At 36.2% G+C, this 26,027-nt stretch overlaps 1 protein-coding gene across 19 annotated transcripts in view; it reads right to left on the bottom strand.

Moving 5' to 3' along the window:
• Picalm (phosphatidylinositol binding clathrin assembly protein) overlaps positions 1-26,027 on the bottom strand; it is an 85,821-nt gene that overhangs the window by 50,857 nt on the left and 8,937 nt on the right. For all 19 annotated transcript variants that reach the window (XM_021209821.2, XM_021209781.2, XM_021209828.1 and 16 more), the window contains exons 2-4: positions 5,393-5,535; positions 4,610-4,685; positions 349-451 (exon numbers count right to left, since the gene is read on the bottom strand). In XM_021209821.2, coding sequence (XP_021065480.1) covers positions 349-451; positions 4,610-4,685; positions 5,393-5,535 — 322 coding nt within the window. The remainder of the gene's footprint in view (positions 1-348; positions 452-4,609; positions 4,686-5,392; positions 5,536-26,027) is intronic.

Raw genomic sequence — 26,027 nt, 5'->3', positions numbered from 1 at the left:
AGGTAACCAGAAGATAAACATAATTAACTGAGTGGGTACAGGATAGATATTGGGGCTAAAGGAAGAGATTATAGGGAATGAAATCATAAGTAGGGTTATGTCACATAAATTTGTAAACATACTAAAAAGTACTTAGTTTTAAAAAATGAATTTTAATCATGAGAATTATAACAATAAAGTTGTTATGAAGGTAAATTAACTTTTAAAATCTTACTACAGAAAGTGTATATGGCATTTCTTCAAACAAAATAAAGTTTGTAAAACTGGGTAAAGTTCTATAGTTCACAAGGTGAAAATTCCTGTTTTACACTATTTGATATTTGAATTAAAAATGAAAACGTAACTCACCCTCTCTTCACTTTTGTGAAATCAAATGCAACTTGTCTGTATGAAACTGCCTTTTCATTTAAGTATCTACTATACCGTCTAATAAATGTAGACATATCATATCCTGTAAAAGAAAGCTTTCATAAATGATTAAAATCCAAAGGTTATCTACAAAACTTTATTATTTAATAGCAAAAATATGATATCCCAATTACATTCAGTGATACAAATTAAATAATAAGTTCCACACTAAATTCTTCAAAAATTTTAAAGTCAGGTATATCATACGCAGCTTTAAAATCTTTTCCCTTAAAATTGCTTCTTCTGATGCAAGTGCCTATTCTTTACTTTTCAGGAGTTATAAAAATGTTTCTTTCACAGCCAGGACCCTCAGAACTCACCAGGAGGCGGTGGCACACACTTGGGAGGCATAGGCAGGCAGATCTCTGAGTTTCAAGGTCACCCTGGTCTATAGAGTAAATTCCAAGACAGTCAGGACTAAAGAGAAACTCTGATTTTAGGTTAATTTTTTTTTTTTTGGGGGGGGGAGGGCAGGAAGAAGCCATATCTCAGAACTCAAGCATAAACAATAGAACCATAATTCCTTCAAATCAAATGAATTTTCTATTGTTATACTTGTAAAACCTATAGCTGCATAATATTTAGGACAAGTGTATCTCATATGTGCCAACCTTGAAAGAAATATAAAAGCACCGTCCAATAAAAGGCAGTAACTATGTATGCTGAAGGCACAACCAAAACAGTTTTTAAATATTTTCAATAAAACCTTGTAAAGTAAATTACTCTTAACAGTGTTTCAGCAGCAGCAACATAAAATCTCATCGGTATTACTTTTTAAGATACCAGAAACCTTATATTTTAGCTATTTGTCTAGGTCAAAGATCTATAAATTTTTGCTCCTCGATGAAAAATAAATGGGTTTCTTTTAATTTGGCTTCACCAAGCAGATTTGACTTGATCTTATACTTTATAAAAAGACAATATTAACATACATATATACACTCACACACATATATACACTCATACAACTAAGATTTGGTATTAATACTTATCAATTTGCAAATGCTTCCCTAGCTGCCTACTAAAAATCAGAACAAAAGAGCTAAGGGGGAAAAAGAGGAATTACAGCTACCACCCAGTCTCATACCTGTTAACGCACTTTATAAAATACACACACACTCCTGGGTTTTTGTTCACGTTGTTCCCCACTAGTTTTTCTTATCTTGAGAGGGAAAATACTCTTGGCTCTTTAAGCCTCTATCAACTTATTTAAAAATACTTTAACTTTTCATGCTCCAATATTCTTTCTAGGTATAACTGGTAGCTACTAGTTATAAAGCAGGTCCATCCTATTGACTAGACTAGTTTACTTAAAGTTTTTATATCAGATACCAGGCTCTACCTAACAAGACATAGTACATCAGTGGAAAAAAATTACTTTGCAAAAACCTCAGTGAATACATGTTAACTATTATTTAATCTTATTGTAAAAAACAAAACAACAACAACAAAAAAAAAAACTTTAGGGGCTAGAGAGATGGTTCATAAGTTAAAAGCACCAACCGCTCTTCTAGAGGACCCAGGTTCAAATCCTTGTACCCATATGGCAGATTGCAACTGTCCATAACTCTAAGATCTGACCCTCACACATACATACATGCAGACACTTTATTGGTTTCTCTGTGTAGCCCTGGCTGTCCTCAAACTAGGAGATCTGGCTGTTTCTGCCTCCTAAGGGCTGGGACTAAAGGATGTGCCACCACCACCCAGCTAAAATATATGTTTTAAAAATATATAGATGAGAGATTCCTGGTCACTGTATGCATGTGAAGACCAAAGGACAACTTGCAGAACTCTTCTTTCTTTTCATCATCTGGGTCTAAGACTCAAACTGGTTGGGTTTGGCAACAAACACCTTTACCCACTGGGCCATCTCACCAAGAATATGTTCTATAACTCATCTACCTTTTTGTAAAAGGAATAAAACTCTAAAATTTTTTAACACTAAATTTACTTAATCTCCAGGTTTTGAGAAATGGCTCAGTGGCTAAGAGCCCCAGCACCCACAAGCATATGGTATAGAAAAGACTCACAATCGGGCAAAACCCATTATACATAAAATAAAAATACAAGTTAAAAAATGAAAAGAAATTTAATTTTTAACTTAAAGAAATGAAAATTAGTAACTGAGACCAAAAAACAAACAAACAAACAAACAACTAGATAGGTTTTTTTTTTCCTCTATAGACTTAAAGTAAAAGTTTAAAAGCAACAATAAAAAGATCTGCAAGCAAAGTTGGATGTGATGGGTCATGTCTACAATCCCCGAGCTTGGGAGGTAAAGCACAGGACTGCCATGAATAATGTCCAGGTCAGCCTAAGCTACAGAGACCATGCATCAAAATATAAAAGCAAAACCCAAAGCAACAAAAAATAAGGGAGAAGATGACAAACAAGTAGTTTCTATCTTCCTATCAATGTTTTAATATTTTCATCACAAAAAGGTTTTATTGCTGATTTTCCCTCTTAATATGTTTCTACTATTAAAATAAACTGAATATGAGGGGTTAGAGATGGCTCAGAGGTTAGGATTACTTGCTGTTCTTAGGACCAGTTTCCAGCACTTATATTTAGTGGCTCACAATCACCTCCAGCTTCATGGATCTGATAACCTCTGCCCTCTTCTGGCTTCCAAGGAAACCTGCACATATGTGTGCATACAAACATGCAGATACACATAAGTAAGTCTTTTAAAATTAACTATAATTAATTAATCAAATTCTGTAACACTGAGTCTTATGCACTTACATTCCAGAACAACTGGAAGACAGATTCATTCACAGCAGTACTTGCACTCATGCAAAGTCACTTCCACTTAGTAAAAGTAATCAAGCATTACACTAACTACATTCAATTATATTCATTTTTGCCTCTGTAAGAACCATATCCGAGCCCTCATTAACTTGCTACTAGGATAGAACTAGGACTAGAATAATCTCCAGAGTTTAAAAAAAAAAAAAAGTATCAGTTTACTCTACTCCAACTTCACCTTAGGCTACTCCTTTCCTTTTAACACATACTTCCCTATCGCCCCCAAAGATACAAGAAAACCTTCGCCGGTTTTCTACTACATTATAAAATTTAACCCCATCAAATTCTTCTATGTTTGATTTTGCTTTAAATAGCTTCTTGAGGACTGTGTACAACTACAGGTTCTCCAATGTGCCATGTATACATTAAGTTCATACGCCATGAATACATTAAGTTCATACTCATTCTTCCTATCAACCTTAACTATTTCATATCCTTTCATACCTTGGACATCTGTATAATTGTGCTTAAACTAAGTAATTTCTTCTACCTCTCAAAGCCCCGCACAGTAGGTCTCACCTTCTCTGAAATACTTCCCAGACTTAACCTCACTGTTAATGTTTCCAAATAGCTTAGCAATCCTTTATGTGGTCCTTCCGAGCTGTGACAGTCTATAATATTAATGGCCTAATTTTGGAATTAAATACAACGGACCCCATTTAGATAGAAGAACAGGACATCTGTAACCAAAACATGACAATTCAAAGTGACTAGATTCAAAGTGAAAAGGGGAACTGTTAAAAAGAGAAGCACAGAGTTATTTGATTGACGTGCTCAATTCACAATCCAATTCACTTGGGTAAAGTCTTCTTATGTAACACAGTAACACATAAGGAATATATAAATTAAAAAAACCTTGTAAAGTTAATTTAAACAGCAACAGACATGTTATGTCATTACCACTTGACTCAACTTTGTCCCTACAATGTATAATGTCAACTATATTTCTTACAATAAAACAAAATGAAAAAGCGGCAATAGAAATTAAGGCAGTATTTGTTTAGTGTTTCCTATGTGGCAGGCATTATTCTGAGCACATTAGGGTTAATTACTAAGTCACATAACAACAACTGAGCAGGGACTATCATCATTCCTAATTTTACAGACAGCAATACAGAGGTAAAGTAAACTTGATCAAGTTCATATAGCAGTAAGTGGCAAAGAGTAAATTCAAGTCCAGGCAGTCGAGTTCCAGAATCTATATTTGCAAATAACTACCTTGTATTGTCTCTCAGATTGGGTGCTAGGTTTGAAATCAATCTGAATTTCAAATTAAAAGACTCACTGAACCATGATTTGAAGCATCAATATATTAATATAACTGAATGCTGCAATAATCATTATATGGGGCTACTCTTGATTTTCTAGAAAAAGAATAAATTGTCTTTACCTTGCAATCCACTTTTATCCAAAAAATTGCTTAAGTTAAACAATGTGTTTCTTGAAGCCAAATACTGAATGAAACGCTGGAAAACAAAAACTTACAATAAGTTATGGTGCTGTCATCTTACAAACATAACTTGAAAGTAGGAGGAAAGTGCTGGTTAACTTATTGCAGTAAGCATATTGCAATCTCTCATCCTCACTCTCATTAGTTACTAAACATAAAAACGTCATAGTTTTTACTAGTAGACATTTATTACAATTTAATGATCAACTACAATACTAAAGTCAAGATAATTAAACAAATTAAGCACTTATCAACTATAATCAATAACTCTGTTTATTATAGCATAGTGGAACACAGATAAGTATAATCAGGTCATAGCTGCACTTCCAAAGTAATCTATTTATTCTGTTTTTGTATGGCACACCATGGCACATACTGGAGGTCAGAGGACAACTTTTAGAAATGAGTTCCATTCTTCCACCATGCAGGTTTTAAAGATCAAACTTAGATCTCAGGCTCGGCAGCAAGTGGCTTCACCTGCTGAACTTGCCCTTTTATATACATTCAGCTTTAGGAGTTATCAACAAAGTTTCAAGAAGAGAAGTTAAATAATCACAACAATATAATTGTCAATGTTTTTCCTGGGCTGGCAAGTATGTCTCAAATAACCAGGCTTACAGGCTAAAGATGCTTAGCCAGTAAGCCTGGTTATTTGAATTTGACCCCTGAAACCCAACCACTCATCCCACACAATAATAAAACCTTTTAAAAAGTTATTCTTACCTCATTTCCATACACCATCAAATGATGAGTTGTAATGAGTGATTTGAAGACCACCACCCAACTACTATTAGTAGTTCTTTCAAACAAACTGTCTGCCAACTGTGGGATGTTCACATTCATCTCATTTGTACACTGAATTAAGTCTGTAATTTAAAAGAAAGATTAGTTTATTCTTCGGTTTTAATTTACTGCTAGTGCCAGATTTGAACAGTAATAACTATAAAAAATGTAAGTAGAATAATAGTTTGGACAAACTTTTAAAACTCTTCCAGGGGGGTTGGCAAGATGGCTCAGTAGATACTTGTTACCAAGACTGATAACCGAAGATCAATACTCAGGACCCATAGGGTGTGGGGGACCTACACACACACACACACACACACACACACACACACACACACACACACCTTTCAAAAGAAATCACACATAAAGAAGCTCGAGCAGGACGTAGGCCGGCCACTTGTAGGAGTGTCTACACTAACAGGAAAGGAGCAGTGACAAGTCTGTGACAAGGGAAATCTTAGTTTGTATATGTAAACTATAGCTCAGTCTTGCCCCCCTCAATTCTACTAGTTAACTCAGATCCACTGGTTAGAAGATCCACTAGCTAATTCTGACAAACAAAACTGAAATCAGATTTAAGTTACCAAACTAAAAATTATTAATACTGCTAAAGGTATATCTAAATTCCAATCTTATTTACTTATTTATTTTGAGGTAGGGTCTCTATCGATTTCTTTCTCTCCTTCCCCTCCTTCCTTGCTTTCCTTTGATTCTGAGGCAGGATCTCTCTATGTAGCTATGGCTGTCCTGGAATTCACTATGTAGACCAGGCTGGCCTCCAACTCACAGAGACTTCATCGGCATGTGTGCTGAGATTAAGGCATGTGCCACCAAGCGTGGCCTAAATTCCAATCTGATTTAGTTCAAACTCAAAGGCATTATTATAAAATAGTCAAATAGTCTAGCACACAACTGTTTGACTGGAAAAAAAGAAAATTAGCAGACCTCAGAGTTTTACTTACAATCTGCTTTAAAATTTTTAGTGGCAAATTCAATATAGAAAATCCAAACTGAGATCCAATCTAGAGACTAGAGGTAGATCTAAACATGTCTTTTACTTTCAACATGTGTATCAAATATGATGTACAAATATGTTAGTTATTATGATTATAACAAAATTAGCAATGTTTTCAATTTTACTGTTTAGTTGGAAATGACTAAATAGTAATTCAGACAACCTAACTTGGCCTTGACTCCTTACAAGAAATGACAATATAACTAAGAATAGATATATACTTGCAATAAACTTTAAAATACTTGCTTTAGTAGATCCAGCTGGTAACATTTGCTAAGCAACTTAATTTAGACAAGTAGCTACCCAAGCCAATAAAGCACCAAACAATGTAACAAAAGTCCATACAACATCAGAACAGCAAAAGCTTTCAGAACTGGAATCAATTGTAACAAAACAATAAATTTAACTTGGGTATGTACAGGTCAAATTTTAAAAAGGGAAGGCGTCCAATCTACCATCTCTGAATCTTCATACTACTTTATACCTAAAGTTCTACTGGGCTGGATGCCTGCTGCTTGCTTTATTCCAAGTAAAATCTGAAGAAGGCAAAGCTGTTACTTTTTTGTTTAAAAACTGGGTGTCCCTATAGCCAGGCTGGCTCTGAATCACATCTTCCTAGTCTGACCTGATTCTTAGTTTTAAGCAACTAAATTCTTACCTCCCATTTAGCTTTATATCCCTAGGTTTTTCTTATTCTTCCAGAAGATATCTTAAGAAAATTACTGAAGTTCTGAAGTATAGAAACCACTCCCTAAAAATATCATTAATTTTTTTGTTTGGTGTTATATGTGATTTGTGTATATACTCATGTGGATATACGAGCACATGTGTACAATGTGCATACACGTGGGCATACACATAGGCCAGAGATCTTTGCCAGGTGTCTCTTAGCTATTGCTCTCCATGTTTTCTGAGACAGGTTGGGATAAAAGGTGCTGGCCCCTATGCCCAGTGGTTTACATGAGTGCTGGGGATCCGAATTCAGGCCCTCATACTAGTACAGCAATCTCACTTTACCAACTCAGCCATTTCCCCAATCTCTTTGGAATGTACTTCCAAAGCTGAACCTGCCATCAAACTGCCAAAGCAGTGTTCCTCCTACTTCTCTCTGCATGTTAGTACAGAAATACATCATATATGTATCAGTAACCAAAGCTTTCTCATCATGCCTCCTAAATCTCCAAAGCATCCACCTTGAACTGGGCACAGCAGTACATGCTGTAATCCAAGCAATGGGGCAAGAGAATTGCCACTTAGCATGTGTTATAGTGAATGTAAGACCAGTCAAGGCTATACTGTGAGACACCTCAGAAAACAAACAGGACTGTCAAGGGTTAAAAACATTAATCAGGCCAGGCAGTGGTGGCACTGACCTTTAATCCCAGCACTTGGGAGGCGTGGCTGGCGGATTTCTGAGTTTGAAGCTAGCCTGGTCTACAGAGTGAGTTCCAAGACAGCCAGGGGGCTACACAGAGAAACCCTGTCTCGAAAAACCAAGGTTGGGGGGGTGGGGGGAAATAAAGCACTAATCAGATCAGTTCCTTTATTTTTGGTAATAGCTGACTTGGGATCTCACCTACCCCACAATACATCACAGAAGAGTGTTCTACAAAGCAACACTATCACTATCTAGCCTAAATACTAAATAATGTCCTTACAGCATGGGACTAGTCACTGAACTTTTGCTATCTTTCTTCTTGCATCTTACTTACCCTCCAACAGAATACCATTGCAATGTTGTGTGGTATAGTTTGCTATTTCATACCTGAATCTTTCCATTCAAGTTCATTATTCAAAACACTACTTTTTTAAAATGAAGATTTCCCTTCTACAAACTAGTCTATAAAATCACTGAAGCTGCTACATAATAATTCTATACTACAGAACTTTCTTCTACACTGAATTAATTTCCAAATCATTTTGTTCTACTAATCACCATAAGAGGTGCTCCATTTCTTTATCCATCAGAGATAAATAGATAAGGTTAAACAAAAAACCTAATTTTTCAGTAGAATACATTCCAGGTTCAACTACACTGTACACATATACACAATGGGTATACAAAAACATTGAGTTACATGTACATGTATACTACATTATACTGAGAATGTATGTGCATATACACTTCTTACATTTATACTGTGCCCCCTTACAATCTGCTTTCCCCCTGCACATATTTTAGTCATCTCAATGTCTTTCTTTACAACATTTCACAAATGCCAAACACTGTTTTACCTCAGAAGTTTTTGGCACTGCTGTTCCTTCTAACTGGATGCTTTCTCCTAGATACTTGCTTTTTCACTTTCTTTCTATAGATCCTTGCTGAAATGTCACATTTATCAGAGAATTGTCTCTGAATATCAATTTGTATTCACAAATCTTTAGGGTACTTTGGTTAACTATGCCATCATTAGCTACTCCATTGTGCACTTGTTACTACTTAACTCATCTTAATGTCTGTCTCTAAACTTAGTTTTTGTGTGGACAGAGTTGTTTTGTTCTCCATTATTTCCCCAGAGGCCTGAAACAATGCCACACATAACAATGGTCATTAATATTTCTTAAATAAATATATTCATTTTGGTATGTATTTTTTCACATTCCTTTTTGAAGACACATGTACCTATTTGGCCCCAGGCTTCCCTGATATTCCTATATAGATCAGGCTGGCCTCAAACTTTCTGCCTGTCCCCCAAGTACTGGGAATTACAGGCATATGCTGGGTGCATAGGTACACTAAAAGAAAGAACCTAGTTGGTCACCTTAATACAGGCAGGAATCTACCACAATGTCTAGGCTGGGCACAGAGAGAAGTTAAGACCAGTCTGAGCAAGTGAGACCCTATCCCCCAAAATAAAAAAGTAGGGAGAGAGGAAAGGGAGAGAAGAGGGAGAGGCACATAATGAGGTAAAGGAAGGGAAGAAGGCAGGATAAATTCATCCATCTAAAATGGTGTCTCTTATACTAAATCAGCATGCTACAACTATTTGCTCTTCTTAAAAATTTGAAAAACAAACCCAAACGCATAATGTGCAATTTTCAAACCTCAAGTTAAAGGACATCTAAACCCTTAAGAACTCTGGTTAGGTTAGAAACAATCAAAGGGAAAAAAAGTAACTCCAGAGGCTTCTAAGTAATAGTTCACATACAAGAAAAATGAATTCAGGATAGGACTATGTACTAGACCAAACCAAATGCCAAACTACCGTTACAGAAATATTAATAGGGTAAGAAACTGTATGAACTCTGCTGTATTTCCCCACACTTCCTTAATTCAGCCAGTCACTCTCTTCATGCAGGTAATTTTTCCTATGTGTGAAATTTCTACCATAATTGCAACTTAAAATGCTTGCAATGCTGAAAGGAAAATGCTTTTTTCCCACATGTAACTAATCAAAAGCAAACATCTAAATAAAACTTTCATTTACAAGAATTTCAATGGCTATTGCTTGTCCCACTCTGAATCCATGATACAGTGAGTGGCTGTGATGTGTGCCCCTGGCTGGTGTAGAATTTACTCTGTAAATCAGGCTGACCTGAAAATTCCAGAAATATACCTTCTTCTGCCTTCCAAGTGCTGAAATTAAAGGCATTTGTCAACCATGACCAACCCAGGAGACATTATTTCTTAAAAGCAAAACTCTGTAACAAAGTTGACATGCACATGTCAAAATGTTTAAAAATTACCTCGAGAATATAAACACTAAAGTGCTTCATCAACATTTTTTTTTTAAAGATTTATTTATTTATTATATGTAAGTACACTGTAGCTGTCTTCAGACACCCCAGAAGAGGGCGTCAGATCTTGTTACGGATGGTTGTGAGCCACCATGTGGTTGCTGGGATTTGAACTCCAGACCTTCGGAAGAGCAGTCGGGTGCTCTTACCCACTGAGCCATCTCACCAGCCCCATCAACATTTTATTAACAATTCCCAAACCCCATACTAAGTAATGAGACTTTCTAGAGTTTAATGTCATGAAGAATGCTCACAACAGTGAACATCACTGCCCTTACACAGTTACTGGAAACTTCAACCACCAAACAAAATGTTCCTGCTTTTATTATTAATACATCCTCTCAATGACTATGTAACTAGAATTAGAATCTGAGAAACCAGATATTATTTCTATTTATATACATACACATGGCGCTTTCTGAAAGGTAAGGAGGTCACAGGACTCACTACTATGTGACAAATTTATGTCTAGAACTAAATCGTTGTAAAGGATAAAGACATTTAAAAACTTATTTAAAAAAAAAAAAAAAAGAATGCCCAAGTACTTTAGAAGACAGGGAACCTTAAACTCATAGTCCTGCCTCAGCATCCTAAGCACCAGGTTTGTATCAAAATACCCAGAAGCAACTGTCCAATTTAAAGCAAGTCCTCAATTGTGAATACTTAACAACAAACATAATATGAAAAATAGGATAAATACAACAGTCTGTATTCAGAGGAAATTTTTTTAGAATATACAAAAACTTTTGAACAGTCACCAAATGGTTTAGCTTATAACCAAAGTCCTAGTCCAGGACACCAGCCTAAGTAAACCTCTATACTTAAACCAACTTCAACAACTTCAGAAACGCAAGCAAAGACATTTAGTATTCACTTATACAGTATACAGAGCAGCTAAGTAATGCCAATCAGTGGCATCCAAAACTGAAATGCAAAGGTCTCGAGTTCCCATGTAAAAATAGCCACTCAGTAGACAGTATCAAAACAACTTCTGGCAAACAAGAGTGTTCTAACACATATGAGCTTCACCAAAAACATACTTTTTAAGAGTGGTATTAAAATAATCATTAGGCAAATTATCTCTTTCAGAAGAGCTGCTTGAAAGACAACATCCAAGTGGATGCTCACAGTCATCTATTGGATGGAACACAGGGCCCCTAATGAAGGAGCTAGAGAAAGTACCCAAGGAACTGAAGGGGTCTGCAACCCTATAGGAAGATCAACTATATGAACTAACCAGTACACCGGCCCCCCCGAGCTGTGTCTCTAGTAGCTTATGTAGCAGAGGATGGGAGGAGAGGCCCTTGGTATTGCAAAGATCATATGCCCCAGTACAGGGGAATGCCAGGGCCAGGAAGTGGAAGTGGGTGGGTTGGGAACCAGGATGGGGGGGGGGAGGTATAGGGGGCTTTGAGGATAGCATTTGAAATGTAAATGAAGAAAATATCTAATTAAAAAAAAAAAGACAACATCTTTGTTACTTCGAGTTTCTGTTTGTTGCTAGGAGGAAAATCAAGTGGTCAATTAAACAGCACTTCATATCTCAAATCCTTGGATCTCTTCATGGATGGAGTACAAATAAATGGAACCGTGCCCACCAACAGTAACTTGTGGGTAAAAAAAATCTTAGCCGGGCGTGGTGGCGCACGCCTTTAATCCCAGCACTCGGGAGGCAGAGGCAGGCGGATTTCTGAGTTCGAGGCTAGCCTAGTCTACAAAGTGAGTTCCAGGACAGCCAGGGCTAAACAGAGAAACCCTGTCTTGAAAGACCAAAAAAAACAAAAACAAAAAACAAAAACAAAAACAAAAAAAAAAAAACAAAAAAACTCAGATTCTGATGTAAAGTAGCAGAACATTTTATCAAATAGCAAGAAAATAGATGTATTTAGTAAATATGGTAGCTGCAACTAGACTTAAACCAAAGTCATCTACCCTAATCTTAAGTGTCAAATGTTTCTTTCTTTCTCTGTTTGTAAGGAATCACAAAGTATGTAATTGCTAAAATATTATGTTTAAAGCTCGGAATTCCATACAAGAACATAAGGCTGTATTTTCATAAAACTTCAAATGTATACTTGTTAAAAGTCTGGCATGATGTCACACACCTGTAATTCAATTACTCTGATAACTAGAACAAGAGGTTTTTTATTACTTGAGGCTAGCCTGAGCTAAACAGTAAGATCAAGGAGAACCCAGACTACATTTGAGACCCTGTCTCAAACGCAAAAACAGTACTTACAGAGTCATATTTGTACCTTAGGAAAGCAATTTAACAATCTACTAAACAGACTTTAGGGTAGTAACAGGGAAATAGCTTTTTAAAAAGAAAATATACAATGCCCAGTACAGGGTAATGACTGAGCTAACTTGAGATGGAAAAAGAATATCTGAGATATTAAAAAGACAAAATAAGCTGGGTGTGGTGGCGCATGCCTTTAATTCCCAGCACTTGGGAGGCAGAAGCAGGCGGATTTCTGAGTTCGAGGCCAGCCTGGTCTACAGAGTGAGTTCCAGGACAGCCAGGGCTACACAGAGAAACCCTGTCTCAAAAAAACAAAAAACAAACAAACAAAAAAAGACAAAATAACCAGATGACTCAGGGGGAAAAAAAAAAACTAGGAAGGTAAGGGTCCTAATTCACACTGTTAAGTGGACATGCCTAATAATTCGGACTTAGTTGACTAATACCATCTTATAATGAGAGACTGTTAAAAACATGACAAAGTAAAAGCTGACTAGGAAGAAATAGTTACCTACTGTTAAGCAAAAGCCACAGAGAAGAAACAGACTCATATGCATACTTAAAGCGTGCATACCTTAGTTGTGCATTTCCTGACAAACACTGTATTTGCCCAAATATAGAGACACAAAAGTACTGACCTCTATAGTTCTGGCAGTGGGTCAGGTTGATATATAAAAAAGCTATGCCAGTACCTGTGTCATTCTGGGACTATGACAAGCACTCCTCAGTCACACATACATAACAATGCTGTACTATTTAGGCAAGACTCTTTGAAACTTAAGTCCAATGGCCAAAAGGACAAGCTTAACTGGAAACTTTCTTTAAGGCAATAAAATTAGTTACCTTGAAGAGACTGAGGCCATACATGAGGATTTTAAAAAAAAAAATCTCAGTGTTAGAAGGATGACGGTGTGTGCCTCAGGGATTTTCAATTACATTTTGTGTGTGTGCTGTGCGAGCTTAGTGCATGAACTTAATAGCAAACAGCTATGTCTACAAAGTAAAGAATTTATAATTTCTCTCTAAATGACGTTTTTAAAAATAAAGTCTTGCATTATAGTCACTGGCATCTAGATGTATGGGGCTCAGACAGAACCCAGGAGCAAGAGGTTATCAGGGTAGGGACATGTTTTCCCTTCATCACAACTGTAGCACTTAACACATTTCATTAAAATTAGTGGAGTGTATGTGACTTCCTCTTCTAAAACTGAGCTTACCAGAGCAGCACTATCTTCTTCATTGTGTTACCAGCATCAAACACAATATATCCTGAAGAAATAATGTATGAGGGTTGCTTGCCTGGATATGTGAAGCCCTGGATTCAATCTCCAGCAACTCAATAAATGTGTGCAGAAAGTAACAATATTCTAAGTAGTCTAAGGTCTAGTGCAGTGATCATTTGAAAGAACCCTGTTAACAACTTTGCAATCATTGTGTTATGTTTACAATATTCCATATCCCTAGAGTCACTACAGTGATACAGTATCAAACACCATAATTACAAAGCCTGTATCTCAATACTAGGACAAAAGAAATGCTTCCAAAAAAGATGTCTAGCTAGCTGAGAAATAACTGATCTCCCTTTCATTTAGAGAAGAAAAAAGAAGAAGTCAAATAGGAATACTTAAAGATAGATCTATATGGAGAAAAGTTTAAAAAAAAAAAAAAGCCACCCTGAGATATACACTAAGAGCTGGCCGATCACAGCTAGGTACAGCCAAATCTATAGAACTGAACATACTTCAATGTAAAAGTGCAAGATAAATTATTTAAGTTAATGGAAAGCCATTCTGTAATTGCCTTTCCTTTTAAAATTGAAATAAAAAACAATTTCTTCAAATCAGCTTAACTTACTGTCTCTTAAAATTATCCATTATTTTGTTGGTCTTTTCATCTAATAACCTATCATAAATTAAAAAAAATCTTACAACAAAAGCAAAGGTTTTTATGAAGATGCTATATAGAAAAATATATACTTTCAAAATATCAAGTATCCAATGACTATAGGCTCAAGTTAGAGCCCCAATCCTCACATTATCAAATTGCCTCTGATTACAGTGTGAGCACTCTTGATACAGAGCTTCTGCTCTGTGTTCTGCTGGACTCTGCATTCCTACCACTGGGTGGCAGACGGACCAGAGAAACAACAGACACTGGCAAGAAGACACTTGCTCTTTAACTTTGAGGTTAGGGCTCTATTTTACATGTCCTTTAGAGTAATGACTTCCAAACCTACACACCCGGACACAAATGACAAGCAAGAAATACACAGAAACCTTATTTTTTGCAAGTATTGCCTCAAAAGATTTCTATGCCAATTTTCAACTTATCAGAAAATGCAAAATCAAAATGTTAATAGAATAAAAACCCATCACCTAATGTAAGAATTTAAAAATATTTATTTAAATGGAATAGGAAAACCAAAATGAAAGCATTAACATAAGATCAGAGGATAATAATAAATCCATGATAAAGCAAAAGGTGTTTTCCTCTCTTCTTTGAAGATTTGAAGTTTCAGAATTACAATCTGTCCTATAGGAAAGAAAACATTTTAAGTATCAAGCAGTATGAAATTCAAATTTTATATGCCAAATTACAAAATTTATATTCTAAAATCTCACCAAATTACTCTACCTGATGACAGAGATACTAATTCTTAGTATTCTCAAAAGCAGTCCCATATAGAAATAAGAATTTACAAAGATCAACTTCCTAGGCAATCTGAAGTCTATTAGCAATATATTATTAGCCCCTGGTATGATGACCAGTCTCCAGGAGATGCCCACACCCAGAAATTTATGGGCAGCACAAACTGGACTCGTTTGGTTATTTAAAAGAAAGAGAAGACATGAAGTTGGGGGGTGGGTAGAGAGGTAGGAATAAATCTTGGAGGAATTAGAGGGGAAGTTGGGGGATGGTAATGATTCAAATACATTGTATAACATTTTCAAAATATATACAACAAAAATGTCCCATTAAAACATACATTATAAGTACTATCCTTACCTCCACTAAAGCTAAATCCCACCAAGAACAATAAAAAGGAAGCTAAGTTTGAGAATCTCTGCAGAGCAGATTACTGTAAAAATTTAAAAAGCACCTCAAGATGTTCATTGAAATTGGGTCAATTTAGAGAAAACCATGTTCTAAAGTGTGAATAACCAACTGTCCTGGTTTCTACCTGTCCCCATGCTACCTTCTCACTCACAAGTGAACCAATTTGGATGATAATTATGTCACCTTAGTTATCACTTAACCTAGTGAAAGGTTACAAGCAGCTAAGGAGCTGATGAACCACCAACCCACCCTGGGTTGTTTGTAGTTTTCTGTCTTGGAGTGCTGTGTTGTGGGTTTTCTCTAGCCTTCCTAAAGCACTTATACGATTCTTCTCTTCTAGTCACTGTGTCCTCTCATCCCGTTAGCAGATTTCACCTCATGTCTCATGTACTCTTGGAAAACGATCTAATCTAACGTCAACAAAGTCCCAAGTGAATGATACACGATTTCTTCTCAGAAAAAAAATCAATGTTAGGTCTTTGGGAAGTTGGAAATATTTGAATTTTTTACATTTATGTCCAAAAATTTTTACACCTTTAAAAAAAAAAAAGACCATAAACACTTGTTAGGCAGAAGTAAGATTATTGCAGGTTCCAAACCAGCCTGAAATATACAACAAAGCCCACAAGAAACTATACACAGACTGTTTTATTTTAATAAGTCAGAGGCATTCTTCTCTGTTAAATACATCTCTGGAATCTATCTTGCACAATGTGAACAGTGTATCTGGTAGATGTGCTGATATGATGATATAAATATATTTGGGTTCAGAGGTGAAGCCAAAACCCATCTCCCCACACTTTTGAGTTCCAAGAAGAGCAGAACCAGTAAAGGTTCTTTCCTGTGCCCAGATCATTGTTCTTTTTTAACCACCAAGTCAAGGTAAGCAGAAATTCACAGGACTTCCCACATCTAATGATTTATTCTGCCTTTTCAGAAAGAATACTGAATTAATTCAATTCTCTGCCTATCTCCCTCACCGAGAAAACACAAACACTAGTCCATACCCCCAACCCCAGTCCAACTAGGAAAAGAAAAATCGTTATGGTCTACCTCCCAGAAGCTTTGCAAACCTCAGAAGAAACAGAAATCCTGTTTATTCTACACATATTCAAAATATGGAATAACTGACCAATTTCTTAGGACCACAGAAGAGTAGACAAACAAAACCTCCACCTCAGTGTCGTTTAGGGGAAGATAATCAGGAGTTTATGGATTAGTGGGGAGAAAACAAATACAGGCAGCTGGCAGTATTTGCTAGTTACATAGTACAGAGATGAGGTTTATCTGGAGGAGGTTGGTTTCTATTTTCACATGATAGTAATGAAGAGTCCTAGATAAAAAGTAGATAAAGCAATCTCAGCACGTACTAGTGGGCTGTGCCTGTGAAAGTCAACTTCACAGAGCACTTAGTATGGGGGCATCCCATCCTTGCCAAAGTGAAATAAATGACCCTGAACTGTATCTTCTCTACATGATTTTACAAAGCCTCTAGATTTTTCAAACTCTAAATACAAACAGTAGAATCTCAATATTTGCCACACATTTAATGAAACTTAAGTGAGTCGAAATCAACACCACCCACTTAAAACACTTCATCAAGGCTATACTGTGGCAAACAGGCACCAAGACAACTAAGAAAGTAAAACTTCCTTTAAAGATCTTTCAAGGTGCTAAATGATAGCTAGAAGTCTGAAGCAGAAAGTAGCCTGCCTACATGGTTGTAAGTTCTGAACTAACTCCACACGAAGAAGCATGAGCACACTGCTAATAAATCACTATAAAATAAAGCTTAAGAATTTTTCCAAATGAGTTAACACTTGAGTCTTTTAATTTCTAAGAGATGAAATTAAACATTAGTGTAAAATCCCCATTCTCACACATATTATAACCACATTAATTCTTCTTCTGATTATAAGACCCATATCCACCTATTCAACATTAAAAAAAAAAAATTCCTTTCCTTTCTTTTCTTTTGGGGGTGGAGGGGATGGGGTGGGGGTGGTTGAGACGGTTTTTCTATGAAGCCCTGGTGGCTATCCTAGACTCACTGTGTAGACCAGGCTGGCCTGAACTTTCTCAAAAAGCATTATAAAATATCATGTACTTTGTCTTAAAAGCTGCCCAAATTAAGCTGATTTTTTAAACTTAGAAATTCCATGAAAATTATACTCAAGTAACATGAACTAAAGGGGAAAAATACCTGCTTAAATATACAAGTTTTGATCATCAAAAAATATTTGTTGGACTGAGGATAAGCTCAGTTGAATGCTTTCCTATTATGCACAAAGCCCTGGCTTCAAACTCTAGCACCACATAAACTAGACAATGGTGCACATCTGTAATCCCAGCACTCTGAAAGTGGAGGCAGAAGGATCAAAAAGTTGGAAGCCAGCTTTAGTTACAAAACAAATCCAAAGGTAGCCTGGGCTACAAGAGATCTTCAAACATTACCCTCCAAAAATAATTTGTGTAGGAGGAAGGACACCACACTATTTCAAAATATATGCAAACAAAATTTGATCACTGAAAATAATGTTATTTATTCAATTCACTGTGTAAAAAACATCAACCTATCAACCCAATATACTAGAGTAAGAAATTACAGGACTTAATATGTTTTCATAAGCAGTATTAGATGACTTTTTCTATTAAAATTTGAGAGGCAGTAGCATTCTACCCATCGACTGTTAATTATGGGGGTCAAGTATCCCTCAATACAAGGCATCTTCATAAGCATGCTTCTGCTACTGAAAAAGTATGAAAATAAGTGCAGGCAACAGGGACACACCTTAATTCCAGTCCTTGTGAGGCAGAAGCAGGCAAGTATCTATGATAGCCACTCTGGTCTACTGACTAAGTATATGCTAGCCAGGACAACATAATGAGGCTCTCTCTGTCAAGAAAGGAGGAACGAGAAGGAAGGAAGAAGGGAGGGGAGGGGAGGAGGGAGTAAGAGGGGGGAAAGAGAAGGGAGGGAAGGAAAGAGTGAGGGAAGAAAAGAGGGAGGGAGGGTAGGTAAGGAGGCTGGGAGGAGAGGGAGGGAAGAGAGAGAGAAGAGGGAAGGAAGGAGGGAGAGAGGGAAGGAAGATAACTTAAGAATACATCATACTTAATGCCTCACTGGACTTTTATTTGGCTCACATGTGTACGAACCACAGTAACAACTGCAGTAATGCTAATAATAAAAACCTCAAGACTAAAAGCAGTTGCTTCTTTCATTTAAGTATCTGTAACCAAATAGATGTCACATGATATGGATGATATTTGAAAAGTCTGCTAAATTTCTGAAAGGATATTATGGTTTTGTTGATTTATCATGAGGAAATAATATAAACTTTAAGTACTTCAGAGAGTTAGCCACCTTTAAAAAAATCTTAACTACCTTTCTACTGTTGTTTTACAATGTCAATATTTAACTTCCAGTGTAATTTTATCAAAGGATCCTCAAATAAATCTTATGCTCAACTAATATGCTACTACAGAAAATACTACTTTTCTAGTTGAGCCTTCCTTAAACTTGACAAACACTGGAGCACATGAACCAGCTTATCCTTTCACTGCTGCTGTTGGACACCACCTTTTAGAATGACTATAACTGGCAAGTGAGAAAGCATCTATTTTTGGACCTTCCTATGACATCATCCTTTAAAGTTCATCTGTCCCTGTTAGCAGTCTTTGGAGTCTCACTAGTGAGCTTCACTCCCTTAATAGTCTGTCCTAAGTGCTACTCCATCTCTGCTTCAGTAGTAATGAGGACATAATTTCTCCACTCTTAAAGTTCAGCTGTAGGGTTTCCTAGCTCTCTCAAGCCGTGTCATTCAGCTGCATGGGACATGACTGTACTATGATGTAACAGGTCTGAACATAACAAATGAGTAAAGGATCTAGAAACAAATTCTAAATTCATTCTTGATCATTGTGTCTTCAGCTATCTCAGCCATTTAGTTTCTTCTTTTTATTAGTTTTGGTCAGAAATGGAGTACAAACCTCCAATCCTAGGGCTTAGGCTGCCGAGTAGGGAACACTGCCAAAGAGCTGAAGGTCACCTGTGTTACACAGTGAGTTCCAGACCAGCCTGGTCTATATTGTAAGACTGTCTCAAGCCCCAAATGAGCAAACCTGAACTACATGAGACTCCATCTCAAGAAAAAAAGAAAAAAAAGTAACCTCCAGTGTACTCTCTGGCCTTATAAATCAAAGCCCAAATTCCCCTAGGCAGCTCACCTGAAATAACATTAGCAACTACCATTTGAAATCAGTTTCCTATCCTGTAACCTCACAGAAATGCTACCAAATTCCTCCCCTTCCTTCCCAAAGATGTAATCTGAAAACAAGCTAGAAGCAAGTAAATGTTAAAAGGCAAATTTTCTAAGTATAACTACAAACTGAACATGATTAAAGATTATACAAACTACACCAGTAAGTTGTCTATTTAATTGTCAGTCACTTAGAAGACCAAAAACAAACAAAAACCAAAGGGAAGGGGAAATACCAAATCAACTAACCTAGCTATACAATTTACTTCTTAACACCACAGGCAGCATAACAGTCTCATAGGAACTAGTAAAACATTCACTGCAAGTAAACACAAACTCCTTTCATCTTCTACTAGCAGTTATCACAGGTACACAGAGATTTCAGTCCAAACCTATGCATACAATTACATACTTTTTAAATGCAGCCCTGATCTACTGTAGAATTCTAGCATTAATAAGAAAATGTATAAACACACACAAAGGCAGCAGTCCTCCCAACAAGCAACTAAAAATTCTTAATAGTGACAAATATAATATTCCTATAGTTGTGGTAAGCAAAATAAAGCATAAAATAAGGCTTATGGCAAGAACCTATAATTCATCATTTAACTATTTTAAGATGCTACTTTATCTTAGAGACAGTACAGAGTGAGTGGTCAATGACATTTCTGATAACACTTTCAACTGTTCTATTATGATAAAGCCAAAAATATAGGGAAATTACTTACTGTACCTCATTTAGTCTATGAAAATAGTTACAAGCATTGCTACTAACATCCTTTACCTTTTCCTAATTAAAAAATAAACTAATTCTGGTATGAATTCTCTGAACTGACAAGTGAACCAACTTAAGGTCAATATCACATTAAATGTTTTCAACATTAAAAAATTAATTTTATTCAAGAACAAGTTAACACTTAAAAATTGTTCACCAAAAGGTTCACTAGTCCAGTACACTAAACCAACTATCGTCATCAAAGGCATATTAAAAGCAGTTATGGTAGAGCACTCCGGTAATCCCAACACTCAAGACACAAACCCAGGAAGATCAGGGGTTCAATGTTAGCCTCAACCACATGAGGACCTTTATCAAAACCAAAGTGCAACATAAAACACATTAAATACTTACAAAAAATACGTTTATACAACAGGCATTAATATTCTCAGTTCAAGAGATACAGAAGCAAACAAAACAGTCCCTATTTTCAGGAATAGGTGTCGTGAGTATAAAATAAAAATAAAAATAAAAATAAAAATCTTCCAGTAGAAGCATGGGGAGCAACATTATTGCAGTTGCTACTCATGGCTGGTCAAGTGTGTCCCATCTAGACAGCTGTGCTTCACTGAAAAAGGCTTCCAACCTAATGCACAAATAAAGAGATCCTTTGACAAACCTGAAGTAAAAACTTTAAAAGCAAACATGACATATATTTGAAGAGGCTGATAGGAAGCCTTTTATCATATATATTTATATTAGTTACATGTTTTCAATAAAGGTACAAGAAGTTTCACATTTTGTTAGCCATTTTTTTCTAAAACAAAATCACATAAAAGAATGTCAACAGTTGCATGATATACAAGCTCTCATTGTTTTTTAAGTAATAATATATTAGTACATGGGACTGAAAACTGCTGGGAAATAAAAGAAGAGCTAAGTAGACAAATGGTTTCTGACTGTAGTTTTCAAAGGTTATGCTGGTAATTGCCAAAGCCAATAACAAAAAAGCTAAAGGAGCACAAATTTAGCATCACAGAATAGCAGAGAAAAAGGCAATTTAGAAAATAAGCGAGCTGAGTAATGGATTCCCTAAGGTCATGCAGAGAGAAGGCTAACACCAATACTCCACAGGTGAGCTCCCTCTTGAAGTTGCTATTTCCAAGTAGAACTTTCCATACTTATAGAAATCATTTGTCAAGAAGTGCCCTATTCCCCAGTCTCTGAACGTTTTCTGTAAGCTAGGTAAGGGGTTTCTCCAGACTTCCAGTCAAGGTTCTTTATTGTCATCTGAAAATAAATGTACTCTGACCAAAAAGAAAAAAGTTAAGGCTAGAGATGTATCATGGAAGTAGGAATGCTTGCCTAGTATGCAATGAGTCTCTGGGTTCAACCTCCAGCACTGCAAGATAAGTAAATTAAATGGATAAATGTCCATGTATTCTTTCTTTTTTTAAAAAAAGAGTGAGGAGTTGAGACAGGGTCTCACTATATAACTGGTCAATGTCCTGGAACTCTAGACCAGGATGACCTTGAACTCCTAAAAATCTGACTGCCTCTGCCTCCAGGGTGCTGGGATTAAAGGCATGTACCACCTTTATAAACCAGAACAAGATTATTAAATAGATTTTTACAGGTTTTTAAGTATGCTACTACATGTCAATGCTAAACACAAAGAAGTAACAACCCAAATCTTAGTTATTCTCCAATTCTGTGTACACTGTATCCTAACTAAACTAATTTCATCCAACTCTATGTAATATTGAAGTTTTCTTAAACTTTTAACAAACTTAGCTTGGCAGACATAGTGGTAAATGTCTTTAAACTCGGCACTCAGGAAACAGGTATGTGGGCTACATACGAAAACCTAGTCAAAAAAAAATGAAAGGAAGGGAGGGAGGGATCTACATTTAGGTCAAAATTAGATATATATTAAGCCTTTTGTTGTTCCTCTTCAATGATCCCATTCACCTGAAAGACAAATACCCCCCCAAACCTGAGTACTTATCACTGTATTATTAAGAATAATCTATAATAATAAAGTAACATAAAAATCTAAATGATAGTATACAGTACAATAATATAATAAAATAATACTATATAAATAAAATAATACTACATAAATACAGACATTGGAACTAGTCAAAATTTAAAAGTCTGGCCCAGAGTTGTGATAGTTATTCTACCACTTGGAAGGCTGAGGAAGGGGAAATTCCAAATTTGAGACCTGCTTGGGCAAACAGTGAAACTCTGTCTCAAAACAAATAGTCTAGCTTAGAGAGGCCACCTATAATTCCAATATTCAGGAGTCTGGCCTCAGACTATAAAATTAGCAGGCCAATTACAGCTACATAGCTCTATCTCAAAGAAACAAAAAAACAAAGGCTCGAGGTAAAAGCAGAAGATAACATTTAGCCTTCAAAGAAAGCAAAGTCTTCTCTTCCCATCTTCATGCTGGCAAAAGAGAATACACAGTGGCTCCAACAGCAGTACAAACTGACTAAAACTCCTGAGCAATAACCTCTGATGAAAGGTGTGTTGTTAAAATTCAACTCCTTCCACAATCTGGCCTCAAGTCAATTACTTCAGCTACATTTTGACCCTTAGAATCCCACTTCCCAACAGAGCACCTGTTAACATAAACACTGCTGCAGTCTTCCTACCTACATGTCTGTACATTCCTTTCCGCTGCATGGAATTCCTATTGTTTCTCATTACTCATCACTGAAGACCCAGTTGCCCCACCTATTAAAAGCAATGCCTCCCCTCTGATTCTAAGTATCACGGAATTAGTATCTATCTTAGATTGCCTGGTAATACTATTATGTGTATGTTATTTTCCTTACTAGATTAAGGACCCAGTCAGCAATTTCACTTCTAGATTTGCCAATAATCTCCACAGAGTAACCTGGGCATATAAATAATAGACAGTCAATATGTAATTACTAAGAAGTTTATTAATTCCTACCAAACTATAAGTCTCATTTGGTAGACTCAGCTCTTAAAACATTAAGAATGACTGACCGTTTACAAATATATCTAAATAGTTAAATCAAAGAGAACTTCCTAAAATCTTTAGAATTTACTATCATCTAGTGAGTTTATGTCCATTCATAAATTTAGAGGCCCCCCAAAAGCATTCCCTCCCTGGCTTCATGGCACTGGCATCTAATAACAGTAAAGGGAGAGGCGCTCTAAGATGAAGGTCGGTGAAGTAAAGGTTGAAGACAAAGCCTACCAAAGTAACAAGACCTTTAAGGGCTCTGATCCAGCCTCATCTAGCATCTTCTCCAAACCCAGGACTTTGTACCATGTAAGTTATCACCCTCCCCCCAGCACTATAAGGCTCTTTCTTACCTTCATGTCACTGCATATGCTAATTTAAAAAGAACTTTCTATCCTTCTGCAAAATCACTATATATCCTTTAAATTCTGGTCCCCTCCTCTGTGTGTCACCAACCTCCTTTATATTTAATTCCTACCTCTTACTTTGAAATTTCATACACGAATTATATGCATGTACCTCAATGTACTTCAATTACTTGACTGTTTAGCACTAGTGGTCCTTTATGCTCTTTCTTAAACCTTGATCATTTTCCTTCAGCACCCATTCTATTCAAGACTGGCATAAGTCCTACTCAATATTAACTCAAAGGGAGGCACACCTGTAATCCCAAGAGGTGAGAAAGACTGCTGGGTTCCAGGTCAGCCTAGGATACAGTAAAACGTTGACAAAAAGCTTTTTTCTTTCAATATCAACGTTTCTGGAAACTTTCATTAAGATGCCACTAAATAAGTCTCATTTTGTCATCTGACCCTTCTTCAAGAAAAATACTCTCATTCAAGGATGAACCCACAAGCCTGCCTTCTAACCCAGCATGGAAATCAGGAGAGAAAGGATACAGCTGAGGCAAGCAGTCAGAAGACTCCACTACCACTCACAGCAGCGTACTGAGGGTCTAGCCTTCAGTTCTTACTAGTATTTTTACACTTTAAGTGTTTTTACTAATACTTTATTTTATATCAGAGCACACAAGCATTTAGTAAAGTCTTATATCCTACCACAAGATACAACCTATTGGAAAAAACCAAAAATTTAAAACCAGTGACTATCTAGAATCCATATTTAACAACTAGATAAGCCCATAATCCTAGAAAGCAGAAAAGCTGAAGGACTTTACTGACAAACTGTTTAAAATCAAATACACCAGCAAAAGGCAGGCTCTGGAATAAATACTTTTGTGTCAAACTGCCCTAGTTTTACATGAACTAAATCCAAATGTTTATTTCCCTGTTTCCATCATTCCTTTACTCTCAAAGCAGAATAAAAATGTACTTGAGTCTGAAAAGAAACTGTTTAAACAAATCATTAAAAGAGCAAACACTATTACTTTTAGCAATCTCTCTCTCTTCGTTTCATAAGATCATAAGATCCGAGATCCGGAAGCACTACTAACTAGTACTTCATGAAAACCCTCACCCTGACTTGACCCAGTCAGTATCTTTTATTGCGTATTTGTCCCATGCTGCATTTTAAACACTTCATGTTTAAAGATACATGGGGATCCTTTCCAAACATATAATTACAAGAGCTACTAAAAAACAAAAACAAACCTTGAGATATGAAAAGTTATCATTAGAGGGAAGTACAAGACATTTCTGTATGACCAAAACCATTATTTATTGATGGTTTTTTTTACCTCCATGCAATTAAAAAACACATAACTCAATCTAAAAACATACTGATCAAGTGGTCCATTCAACTGAGAGAATGCTTGAGACAAATATTCCATTCATCCATCAAAAAACTATAGCCAGTACTATAGGTTAACATAAAAAAAATTTTCTATTTCCATATTACACTGAGGTAGTAGAACTGGACTTCATGTTGAGCACAAAAGGTAGTTTAAAAAAAAAAAAAAAAAAAAAAAGACCTTCAACCTTCTTTAGATTCTCTTAACCTGTTACTACTACACTACTACACCAAGGATGAACCTTCAAAGCACCATGCTTGAAGCAAAGCTCATATGCTATGATTTTGCTAACATGAAATGCCTAGAACAGACACAACAGATTCCTGGTTGTGGTAGGGCTGAAGAGACTAGGAATGACTATTAACATTTTTTTGTAGGGGAATGGAAAATGTTCTAGAGCTAGATAATACTGATGGGCACATACATATCATGAATACACACACCACTGAACACTTTGAAACAGTAAGCAGTAGACAATGTGAACTGGGTTTCAATTTAACAATTACAAAATTCTCTCTCAATTTAAAATGTGTAAATACAATATCTGAGACATAAATATATACAGACAGTGTGTGGGGATTGGGGGGAAGCACACTGCTTCACAATCCCCTTTATGCCACCTTAGAACTAGTTAAATATAAACATAACTTTAAATTACTTAATACAATGAGTAAATGAAATGTTTTAAACAAACACCTGAAATATATCAAAATTTTATCAACAATCTATATAAACATTCCCTACTATTTGTTGGTATATAGTTGAAGTACTATATCTAATTCCTCTCTCCCC

This window comes from Mus pahari, chromosome 1 (assembly GCF_900095145.1).
Source record: "Mus pahari chromosome 1, PAHARI_EIJ_v1.1, whole genome shotgun sequence".
NCBI classification, from domain to species: domain Eukaryota; kingdom Metazoa; phylum Chordata; class Mammalia; order Rodentia; family Muridae; genus Mus; species Mus pahari.
Note: the sequence above shows the minus strand (reverse complement) of the source record. Positions and strands in the feature narration are given on the sequence as shown.